Genomic DNA, 12,741 nt, shown 5'->3' with positions numbered 1-12,741 from the left:
AACACAAAATATCATTCATATTATAACCGTGTGCAAAGGAATGAGGACACAAAGCAAAGAACAACAAGGTCACTAGCTCTGATTTTTTTTTTTTTTTGTCTCTGTCCTTGTTCCTTTGCTCAGCATTTATAATGAATCTGTTCCAACTTGCCTAGCTTCTTGTCATTCTAAAATCTCTCGTAACAATAAGTGGGGCCCCATTCAAGTACTGTATTTTCCACTGTCTCTAAACTGTCACAGTTATCACAGTAGGGATTGATTGCTCACCCTTTGCGACATAGATAACTGTTCATGAATAGTACATTCAGTCAAAGCCAATGGTATTCGCAACTTTCAGAGGTGGTGGTGGCACCATGTGGTTTGTTTGCGAACCAGTGAAGGAGTGATTGACCTTGGTGGAACAGGTGACTGCTGCATTTTCAGACACAGAAAGAAGTACAGGCAACTTGCCTATCAATGCTTTTCCAAAGTAGGAGAAGTGTGGAAAAAAGAGAAAAAGAGATAGAGAATGACAGCATTCAATATGTCTGTCAGATTATTTCAAGTCTCAAGTTCCCAGAAAGTACTTTTCCAACAACTCTTAACCTTCACCCACACTTTTTTTCTTCTTATTTTTCCTCACATTTTCAAAGATTGCAAACACACAGTCAAAAAGAGACACAATATTTCTCGAAATTGGCTATTTTTACTTTATGCTAAATTTGTTCACTGTTGGCTGACTTCCTGTCCGAATCCTCTACTGTTTGCTGATCAAGGGAACGGAATAAAAGCACATTACTGGCAATTGGATATGCCTCCAGAGTTGCTTTTCCTGTTTGGTCACACAGTGCAAAAAACAATTCTTTGGCTACTTTGTTTGCTCACTCAAGCACAAACTCCACTTCGTCTTTTTCATCATCAGTTCACTGTTGCAGAACATGCCAAATTTGACAGCCTTTGACAGAAACTGAAGTGAACCAAATGTTATGCTGTGGAGTATAGTGCAGATAAAAACAATATAAACTGCGTCTCTGGGAATTTTCCTCACTTTACTGAGGTAAATATTTAATCATTCTATGCTTAGTGACAAGCTCCCATCAATGATTTCATGCTACTGATGCAACAGGCTGCTGCATTTGCAGCATTTACAATTTTGTGTAGTTATGTGCTTAATGTGGGTGCATTCGTGTACCCAACCTTTCTTCAGTTATAACAAAATCTTACTGCTTCCCTACCTGTGCAATAACATACATTACAGCACAAAGAACTCTGCTCTTCTCCAAACGTACCATTCCAGCAGCATGTCGCGATCATCTCAACGTCCGTCATGTTGGATGTACAGCCACGACACCTGTAGGCCGTGGAAGTTGCGAATAATGTCTCTGACTGATGAGAAGGTAGCCATAGAATTTTTTATCTTACGCAGAGGTCAACCAATCGCAGGAAGTTGTTCTGGTAAAGCTGCCTGAAATGAACTTCATGAAGAAATTTTATGAGAATTTTTTCAAAATGCAGTGCTTTCAACACGGTAAAATAGCAACATGTTCACATTACTCATACTATACTAAATTTTTAATGTTGATAGCATTCCTGGCATTGTCAGACTAGTTTTCTTTCCACCTAGCTAGCTATTCCTACCAAAAATGTGGGCCAATTCTAAAGATTGGCCCACTAAAGATAGTGCAGTCTATAAATATGAGCCGTTCGCATGGGTATGTAGCACTAGGTATGTGTCACTCTTCAATGAACCCTCTTTGAAGCCAACTTGGGTGTGTGTCACTAGGTATGTGGGCCACTGGGCATGTGCTGCTCTTCAATGAACCTCTTTGACACCAACTTGGGTCATTGTGTGCTGTGCCACTGGGTATGTGCGAACTTCACGGTGACACCACCGGAAGGTGCAGCAGCCCCAGAGGGAAGTGCGAGAGAGGAGTCTGGCTACAGTACATGCCTCATACATGACGCATTTCAGCTATTTGAATACTCGAATAGTCATTATAGATGAGTTTGTATAGGAGTCATCGTAGTGAGATTGTAGAAACATCATTGCTGAGCAACTTCTCTGGATTAAGTCACTAATCTTTAGGTATCTTTATATATTTTGTTTCCTGGTCACAAAGCTATTAGACATATAGCTTAACTAGCTTGCAGCCAAGGAGGCTAACTTGCATGCCTATTCAAACAGGTTGTGTAAGGTTTCCTGCAGCCATGCCTGTAGCAGTGTTATATAAATCAAAACAAAAAGCGCTGAATTCTTTGTATTGCGGCACCTACTCATCATCACTGCTGCACAAATCATTGAAGAACAAATGCTGCAATTTAAAAATAGAACCATGAAAAGAACACAAAGTGCAGAATTTCAGTTCAATTACTATTAATTGCAGCCAAACACATGCACAACATCTTCCTCAGATTTTTTTCTCTTAGAGTTAGTGAAAAATTGTTGTGATGCGAAACCAATGTAATGGCCATTACCAGTAGTAACTGAATTAAAATCTCCACATTTAGTGAGCTTATAGCAGGTTTAGATATATAGAATTGCACTAGTTGTGTTGGAACACACTGCTTCTTGCACCTGCAATATAAAAATTTATATCTTACACAGCTTGCATGAGCACACACCCAAGTTAACCTTCACCGGCCCACAGCTTTAAACAGTGCTGCATACGTCAGAGCTACTTTGGGCAGCATCTTCAAGGAGTACTGACAGAAAATGTTTGTCTCATTTTTATTGCTTCTTTAAGATAGCCATCAAAGCAGTAATTTTGCTATAGTGCCTCAATTCACCGAGAGCATAACAAATAATTAATTACATTACCTTTTAATGTGACCAGTCAAAAATGCGCACCAAGTGCAGTGCACCTCTCGACATGAAAACGGAGACATGTCACATCATTGAAACCTGCTGTGCCGGTCTGGTGGTACCAGATATCATTGACGCGTACACATGCACACTATGACCGTGCTGCCAGAAGCAGAGTCCATTCATCACTAGACTGTCCCCCTGCGTTTACAAGATAAGTGAACAGTTGTAAGGGCCAGTTTGGCTGCTTTGAGCGACACAGTCATTGGGCCTTCAGCCACCAATCCAGGCTGACTTACAGGCTCTTGCGTTGTTTGGGATGCCGCATGACCACCACCTCCGATTTCGGTGATGTGTTAAATCTTCTTTTTCACGTCTGAACCCGTGCTGTGCTTGGCGCACATTTTGGTCGAGTTGTATAAAAAGTGCTGCAATTATTTGTGGTGCTCTGGTTCTATAAGGCTCATGGACCAAGATCCTGTTTCATTCAGTTCAAATGACGTGCTTGAAGTAGTTTACAACTATTGACTGCTTCATGACTGCAATATTGCATGCACCTTTGTAAAACAAAACACAGTGCCTCAGTACACAAGGCAGCCTACTTAATAGCTGTGACTGTGATTCTGTGGTTTCAATATTGCAGAAGTGCTGGGCTATATGAATACTACTGAGGAACTGAATAGTTCATTAGATGTTTTTTGGGTTCAGTAATATTGGGAAGAGGAACATGTGAAATAGGTCAGGCAGGCTCTTCTTCTTCTTTTTTTTTTTTCATATGTTCCTGCTTATCTGCTTATCCTGCTTATCTTCAACTTTATCAGGAAGTGGGGGAGGGACTAAAATTAATACCTTTCCAAGATCAGATATGCAGCTTCACTGAAGAAATTTGCAAGCCAACAAAACTCCATCATTATACAGCTGTCCATGCTTGTCAGGTGGATTTCACTTTTGAGTTTGAAGTTGTTACAAAGGAGGTTTGACTGTAGTGCAAAAATTCTCAAACCTATTCTTCACCGTCACTAGTGTGTGAGCCCATGTGATCACACATCCAGTCAGTTGCAACTGCTGCAGTGTGGCACCTCAGCTATCTACAGTCATTATCACTTGTTCTCAAGTGACGTCAGAGCGCATCACAATTAACAATGCTATAATTAATTATTTGTCACAGTGGAACATTACGCTTTCATTCCATGATTACTAGACACAGATAAATTCATTGAAGTATTAAAGTTACAAAAAGATGCTGTCAGTGCTTATTTAAACCTTGGTGCAAAATATGAAAAATACCACTGTTAAAGTTATTAACACACTGCGTGGTGTACATAGCTCTAAACTTTTTTGTAAAACTTTCTTTTTTTTGTACAAGGCACATTTGACTGGACTGGACCTCCTTTTCATCATTCAATGTGAAAACAAAAACATTTTTTCTTGCTGTAAAATAAAGTTATCTAAGCAGCCTACAAGTATTTACTGTTATCTGAAAAAATGATAAATACCCTAAACACAAGACACATTGCTGGCTGGAAATACTAATACTAAGTCATGATTGTCTTTTTCAGACTTATAGCCCAAGGCAGTGCCTCACCACTGGTCTTGTCTGCTTGTGGGGTGTGCGCCTATCAACATTCCTCCTTTTCCGGATTATCAAAATTGGTAGAGATGAGAGATTTCAAGAAGCTAGCAAGAATATTGTACGTTTCGCCATCTTCTGGACTTTTCAGGTCGGTTGACAATTCAGCAATAGCAATGAAAAGTGCTGCATAGTTTTCAAAACAGAGCAGCCTTATTTATGTCAGTGCAGCATGGGTATCATAAGCCACGGACTGGGAGCTGTTCCATATGGCAATCAGACTTTTCCAGCATTTCTTGCATGTTAGCAGGCTGTGATAACAGCAGTGGCTTCATTTATAATTAGGCTAATTCGTAGTGTTTCTGCAACAATAAACAAGCCACTTCGTTGTCATATATGGTTATGTAAAACTGTCATTACTTCCCTTGCATTCATTGCGCTGCTTCTTTCTCCAGCGGTCACAAGAAGCAAATGTGTGTGACCGGACTAGTTGGTAATCCATTATAAGAAACAGCGCAACAGCGGACGGAGGGCACAAAGAACAAACCAATGAACACAAGCACTGTGGGCTGTGCCCTTGTGTTCATTAATTTGTTCTTTCAGTCCTCCATTTGCTGTTGTGCTGTTTTTATAATGGGTCCAAGGAGCAGAGTGCTCTTAATTTTTGAAATTTTGTTGTTCAAAAATTGCAGTTATTAGGCTTTGCTTAGGTGTTTGGTTCAATTAATTCTGTGTGAAACACTAACAAAGAGTTTTTTTACTGATGGTTTATTTACTTTATTTAAGCTGAACTGAATTGAGAATGGTTTGCACATTTTAGAGGCTTGAGTTGCTTGAGCAGCTGTTACACTAAGCTCTTGTTTAACTTGATCCACAGACATATGACATCGGGACATCTGTACATAACCAGAGTATTTATTCAAATATGTGATGCTTTAACTCTTACTTGAGTTAAGCACTATTGCGCTTGTTCGGTCTTTGGGAAAGAGGCCACATGGGAAAGCCACCGAGTCCTGTGGCTCCGCCTTTGCTGCTGAATAGTGCCCATGTGTGCCAGACACAACATATGTTACAGGAAATGTTTCCCTTTTCCAACCCTTCCCAATCATTACTTTATGCTTCAATAGAGACAAACCATACTTATCAACTCATTTCAAACCGTTTGAGTTTGGGTGCTCATTTATTAAACAGTTAAACCTCGATATAACGAACTTAAATATAACGAAAGTCTCGATATAACGAAGTATTTTACTTTTCATAACCACTTGTCCATAGAACACCATGTATTTAGAATCTCAATATAACGAAGTGTGTTTGTATGCGATTTCAATATAACGAAATTTCACTGCCGCCGCAAAAGAATGCCGGAACAATAAATGGAAACTTCCGCGGACGCAGACGGTCAAATGATTGAATCACAAGCGGCTGCTTGCAAACACCTCTCAAATCAAGAGCGACCCCGAAGTGAAGCCGCATCATGTTCCGCTTAAAGGCCAAGTGCGATAAGATCCTATCGTGCGCCGCGCGCTGTGTGCTTTAGGTGCGACTGAAAGTGTGCGAGGGTGAGACAAGAAAGATGGTGGCTTCACGAGTGCCGCCTTCCCGCGCGAGCACAGGGAAAGAGGGGGAGGAGAGCGTGCGCGAAGTGGCGGAGTGGGAGGTAGCTGACGCGCGTCTCGATTTGTGGCATGCAACTCGGCCGTGGCTGCGCATGTCTGTAAGCGCGGCTGAGCGCGTACGTAGCCGCGCACCCTGCTTTAAAGGTAATCTGCTGCTCGTGCCGAGACGGCGTGGCACCATGTAAGCTGTCTTACCGCACGTTTAGTATTTCGAGTTTCGGTGACCGGTTGGAGCGAGAGGCAGACGAAGCATTTGCTCCTCGCTGCCGGCGCTTTTCCCGTTAACGTCGTCCCAGTGCGGGCGACGCTATCAGCCGCGGGGGCGCAGTGCACGCGAAAGGATGGCTGGCTTCGCTTACTTCGCAGCGCCGAGAAGATATTGACGTACGTGACATGAAACCGTATCATTCGTTGCCGACTCCCAAATTTGTCGAAATGAATTGTTTTCTCATTCAAATTTGCTTTTTTCTTGATTGCACCGATAGTTCTCGAAATTCTGCGGCCCCTTTCCGTGTAATAAAAATCTATCGGCGACGGTACTTATTTGTATAAAAGGTCAAATTTCAATACAACGAAATTCTGATATAACGAAGCAAAGTGCCGATTTTAGCGACATCGTTATATCGAGGTTTAGCTGTACTTGACGGTTTATATTTCTTTCATTATCATGTGTTCAGAATGTTGCATCTAAAAATCTATATACACAATTAGCAAAAGCCTGTTGTTCTTTAAGAACAGCTTTTCTTCTTTTCATTTTTAATTGTTTAAATGAATATCTTTAACAGAGCTGTTGATATGTATCACTCAGGTCTGTGTATTATCTACAAACTGTTGACACATTATAAATAATATTTGGGGCAGTTTGTAAAAAAGAATTTTCTGGAAAGAATTGATAAGTTGCAGGGTTAATAAGCTGTTCATGGCTGCTTATTTGATGATGCTATATAATTAAGGTTCCATGATTCTGGTGCTCAGTTTTGGTGATGTCAGCGGGATGTAATTTAGAGTATTATTTTTTATATTTCTCAGTTATCTGAGATGTAGCATTTGATTCACTTGTATTGCAAACTGCCAAAGTTGTGAAGCAGAATGATATCAAAAACACATGAAGAACACTGAAAGCAATTTGAATGGCATGAAATTTTTAAGGTTAGCTTCAACAAAACTAAAGTTTCAGCCATTCATATCAACAAATATGTCATTAAAGCATGCCTTTCATTTTTTTTTCTTTCTTAAAGGGACCAGTAACGAGAAACATTAAATCAGCTTCGGCCAACAAAAAGTTATTCGAAAACTATATTTTCATTATTTTGCAATAATAGGTTGAATGTTGAAAAGAAAATGAAGATGAAAGCTCAATTTCTTTAATTTATCACAAAAACTCCAGTGGTGGTAGGTCAGTGTGATGTAACAGATTTCAAAGTATTTTTTTTTATTTGGGCCTTGTTGGCTCAGTACAAGATTCTGAAAATTGCCATGTTTAATATTTGGCTGCTTTAAAACATAATATAGTCCATTTTTACCGATAAACAATTAACTAGGCACTAGCAGACGCTGTCAAAATTCATGATGTCACATGTAGGTGGTGAGGGAACTTCAAGGTAGTGTCGCTGCCTGTCTCTCTTCTTTATGGCTTTTCTGGCTTACTGATCTGCTTCTAGCGGTAAGAGTGGCATTTTTGATATTGTAGTCGAGTAATTTACTAATACAGGTGAAATTATTTTTTTCTTTAATGTCGCACTCTTGAATCGGTGCTGATGTTACTGCTATCTCTAAAAGCAGTGTCTCTCACAGGCAGGCATGACGTGTGGAAACACGAACCTGCTATATGCAAGTTCATGTTCTCACACGTCATGTGTTGTCATGTATTGTCATGTGTCAGACTTGGTTAACAACACAGTCTGTCAGCAAGACCTTATTAACAACATGCTTCATTGTTAGAGACCGGATTATAGGCAAATGCTTATCTCTTCTTGCATGTCAGGAAGCAGCTTTCCTGGTGTATTTTGTGTTTTTGTGCTTGCTTCACTTTATGCATCATTGTAAGCAGGAATGTTTTGTGTTGCCAGAGTATTGTACATTCAAGTGCAACAGGTATGAACTCAAGACTTAAAATTTGTTCTATCGTAAGAAGCCAGCAAACACTGACACCAAGGACAACATAGGGGAAATTACTTGTGCTTAATAAATGAAATAAATAAATGATAAATAAATGGAAATGAAAGTGGATGAAAAAAGAACTTGCCGCAGGTGGGGAATGCTCCCACAATCTTCGCATTTCGCGTGCGATGCTCTACCAATTGAGCTACCGCGGCGCCATTTCCCCATCCACTTTCTTGGGTATTTACGTTTCCTAGTAGAACCCTAGGAGTGTTAGCCAGCGCCACCACTCACAGACCTTGGCGGCGGATGTGGAACATCCTTTTTGCCGCAGGCATCACGAGAATGTGACCTTTTTGGGTGAAGGCAGCCTGTCAATAAACCAATACATGCTACCTGAACGGGTCAATGTTGCCACATCAATGCGAAGGTTGTGGGATCTTTCCCCACCTGCGGCAAGTTGTTTTTTCATCCACTTTCATTTCCATTAATTTAGCGTTTCTTTATTTCATTTATTAAGCACAAGTAATTTCCCCTGTGTTGTCCTTGGTGTCAGTGTTTGTTGGCTTCTTATGATATGACTAATAAAAAAATCAGGCCCCTCGATTAACCCCCTTTCTTCAAAATTTGTTCTAGTATCTTTTTACGTGGTACATCGTGTTTACAAGTGAAGACATGTTGAATCTGAATCTTGCTTAGCGTTTTCTCCTTGTCTCATCATATAACCTGAATGTATAGTCTATATTGGACCAGCTACTAGCTTTTAAGATATTGGTCCAGAGTTCTGTACATTTCTTTTGGTTTCTTGAATACAGTATGTGTGTGTACTCCTAAAAAAAAGAGAATTGGCTATTAAATACATACTACTTGCTCTTGGTGTTATAATGTGTGGCTACAGTAAGTGGATTTACAAAAAAAAAAAACTCATGGGGCAGCTAAGCCCTGTGAAGCGATGGCTTGCACAATATGGTTCCTGCCTTTCAGACCTCACACATGAACTCTACGTCAATTTCTTACCATGAAAATTGACTATGCATATATTCAATACATAAACCAGGCCATGGTTTGCGAGGAGTTTACAGTGCTTATTTCGGGCCCCTATCAGTGCCTAAAGTCAGGCTCTAAGTGCCTGTTTTAGCTGCCTATAACCTACATCTTTTTAATGCCTCAAGATCCGGTCTCTACTCACTGTTAAGTCTTGACTACTGTGGGCTGCTTTCGTCTATTTAGTGCTATTGAGTCGTATTCTAAAGTAACCATTGTGTACTAAATGCATGCAGTGAATTTCAGAAAGCTGCTTATGAAAATCACAATTGTTACAAATTATGTCCATGTTAAGGTCCCAAGGTCTGTACATAGGGATCATTATGGAAAAATAACATGCCAGTGTGTGGCCCCAAAACAGCTATTGTGTTTCTAAGTGTTCTTAGAACAACTTATGTCTAAGGATTTCCAGGGAAATGTACAATTGCCACATTTACTTGCTGTCATTGTTTTGTGCATAATTTATGCCATTTTATTGCACTTTATGTCCAACATGGTACAGTGTGCGTAAGTAGAAATTCCTCTATTATTGCCAGTGTTGTAAGCTGCTTCTTAAGGGCTGTGCAGAAAACCAGGGTGTCTACCAAGTTGACATTTCCAAATTCCCTGATTTTTCCAGGTTTTCCCTGGGTGCCTTTGCAAAATTCCCTGAGTGACCCAAAAATTTGTTCTATGTCGAGACGGGTTGACACCATGTCGCCTGATGACGTCACTCTCAAGCAAGCAGGTTAAAACATTAAAAAAAAAATAAACGACATAATCGAGTTTGTATAGTAATAAGTAGCGTTTATTTTATTCCAAAGGAAAACAGAAGGGAGGGGCTAGTAAATTTCACAGCAAATAAAATATCTTCAAAAGAAATGATAACTCATTGCAAATCGAGTCGAACATTCTCAAATACGAATAAAAAGGAGATGCATACAGAAGCAAATATTTTCGAATATGAGCTATATATTTAAATCAACTGATAGCAAGCTCATAGGTATGAGGCCGGAACTTAAATTGTCACGAATGAGATTCTCTCGCAAGAGCTGGTAAGTCGACCTCAACTGTCCTGACATACTAAGCCCGCGCACAACCGCCACAGTGTTGCGTTTCACTGCTTTAAAGAGTTTACTTTGGTTTGGATGAGGGATATCTGCATCTCGGCTTCAGCCAACATTTTGTTCTTGGAGCTCAAGCTCCTTCAAAGAAGCGGGCGGCGTGCTTCCGTTCCCGTTTATTCCTCAATGCGTACGTCCTTTGTGTTCTCGTCCGATTTTTGGGACTCCCTAGGGACTGCGAAAACATGCGAAAAATCGGGCAGTTTGGAAAAATGAATGCGTGTCTTTTACTGCTCTTAAAGGTTCAAATCGCCACAGGCACATCTGAAGAAGCACTGAAGGCCTGCCAATACACTTATTAGGCATATCGGTGCTCGTACTGGGACAGGAGATGGCGGGTGCACGCGTGTATAATTAAGGAATACATACTGGGTCCCGTGACAATTGCCCCTTCCCACGCTTGTTCTGCTTCACCGCAATAATTTCGAGTATGCTTCACAGCCTAACACTTCTGTATGGAGGCGAAGCTGACTTTCGGGAACCGGCATTATGCAAAGCAACGTGCTTTCCGAGCTTCAAAGCCAATCGCAAGGACCACAAAGGCGGAGTCTGTGCAGTTGCCGACAGCGGCGAATTCTTTCAATGAAAAACACGGCCCCCAATGGCAAGAAGCATAATAGCGAACGTCGAAGCAGCTAGGCCTAGCGTTAGGCCTAGCGGTGGCTACGGCTGCCAGCATATCTGCGTGCGAGAGCGCCGGTTCGAGGCGGCGAGATAATCAAAACGGCAACAGTGGTGGCTTTGATTAATGCCGTGTGGGACCTGCGGTCACGGCGAAAGGTCAAGAAAATGGGACGGCGAACGGTTCCTGCGACCGAAATTTCATATACATTTTCAGAGACTTTCTTATACATTGACTTTATGGGGTACGTGGTGGCGCCGCGAAGCATCCGGAAAGTTGGTCGTTGACTGTACACTGGCAACTCCTCCAGCCGGCGACATGGCGTCAAAGAAGATTCGTTGCGATTCCGCTCTATTACTCGAGCCAACATCACCGCAACTTTTGTTCCCTTTCAATAAAATTACAGCAAATGTTCCCTGATAGGAACACGAAATTCTCCGAGTTTTCCCCGAGTATTTCCAAACTACTCAAAATCCTTGAGAATTCTCGATTTTCCCAGTTAGTAGATACCCTGGAAAATGCTTTAATGTGGAAGTGAAGATGTGAAAGGTATTGTGCATGTGTGTCTGAAGAGCATATATAGGAACATCAAACACTGTATGAGCTTATGCATGGTGCCATGCAGGCGGTGTGGGTGTACACTGTCAGCCTGCCTGTCATCTTTGTAAACTCACCGCGCAAGGCCGAGCCCCTGACGGATGCCACCATGACCCGGCTTGACATGGCCGGTACCATTGTGTTTGTCATTGGCTTCCTCTGTGAGGCCATGGCAGATGCCCAAAAGTACAGCTACCGGCAAAACACGTCCAATGCCAGGCACTGGTGCGACGTTGGTGAGTACAGTGGCAGCAGCTGACCTATGTGCAGAGCTTAGTGTGTTTATATGTGACAGTTATGCACAGAGTTAACAAAAATATGAAGGCCACCATGCAGGTGAAAAAGGCTGTCTCTGGGCTATGTTGTGAGGCTCCTGCGCTATTCTTGGTGCTTTAAAGTTATTGGCAGTACATCAACTTGACCTTGTCATTGTGCCGAGGTGACAATTACTGTCCTGTATTGCATGGCCCAGAGACAGCTTTGGTCAAACACTGTATGGTCTGTATACTTTCGACAAAGCCCATGCTTAGATAAAGGAACCTTTTCTAGAATAGCTAAGTAGGCTTTCCACAAAGCATCACTGCTTGAATTATCTCAGCAAACACACTAATACAGCTGTGTTTATCTGTGCAGTTTGTTCTCTTAAATTAATTGTGTACTGTGTGTCTGTGTGGCACTTGAAATAACTTTGCCTGCACTTGTCAGTACAGAAACTTCACTTCAGTATTCTTCTCTAATGACACTGCCATGTTTTGAGCATTGCAGAAGGATACAAAAGCCAGTGTAATGTTTTTCTGAAGTTTATATTGGGAGCTTTTCATTTCAATATTTGTACAAAGCAGACAAGAGTACGTAGTGATATATTTTGTTTTGAATTCTTATCCAAAGGAGCTTAGCTAATTTCTCTATAGCAGACAGCTTTTCTGTTTTTTTAGTATCACACAACCATGTATGTTATACAGCTTCTCTGTAACTTTTCACACACTGTTATTTTTCAGTAATTGCTCTCCCTGCAACTTTAATTATGTGCTTTTGCTGCTGTTCTCACCTACTGCAGAACAATCTGTGCAGAGCACGTATGAAACACAGCTGAAAAGCCGAGCTGTTAACAAATAAGTCACTCCAGTGACATGTCTGTTGCATAAATATACAGCTTTTCTGTGTCCGCATAGATGTAACCAATGCTTTTTATTATTTTGTTATACTGTGCATGCAATCAGTCAATTAATGCTTATGTTGCCTGTTCAATTTACTGTTTCATTAGTCTGTTTCTACTGTGTTTTTGTCTCACTGAGTGCAAAAGT

At 41.1% G+C, this 12,741-nt stretch overlaps 1 protein-coding gene across 1 annotated transcript in view; it reads left to right on the top strand.

Moving 5' to 3' along the window:
- Positions 1 to 12,741, top strand: part of LOC126547082 (uncharacterized) — a 36,392-nt gene that overhangs the window by 1,189 nt on the left and 22,462 nt on the right. Inside the window, exons 3-4 of the mRNA XM_050194934.3 lie at positions 4,342 to 4,503; positions 11,466 to 11,673. Of these exons, the coding sequence (XP_050050891.1) occupies positions 4,342 to 4,503; positions 11,466 to 11,673 (370 nt within the window). The remainder of the gene's footprint in view (positions 1 to 4,341; positions 4,504 to 11,465; positions 11,674 to 12,741) is intronic.

Source organism: Dermacentor andersoni, chromosome 1, assembly GCF_023375885.2.
Source record: "Dermacentor andersoni chromosome 1, qqDerAnde1_hic_scaffold, whole genome shotgun sequence".
Lineage (NCBI taxonomy): Eukaryota > Metazoa > Arthropoda > Arachnida > Ixodida > Ixodidae > Dermacentor > Dermacentor andersoni.
The sequence above is the reverse complement of the archived record's forward strand: the minus strand, read 5'-3'. Positions and strand labels throughout refer to the sequence as shown.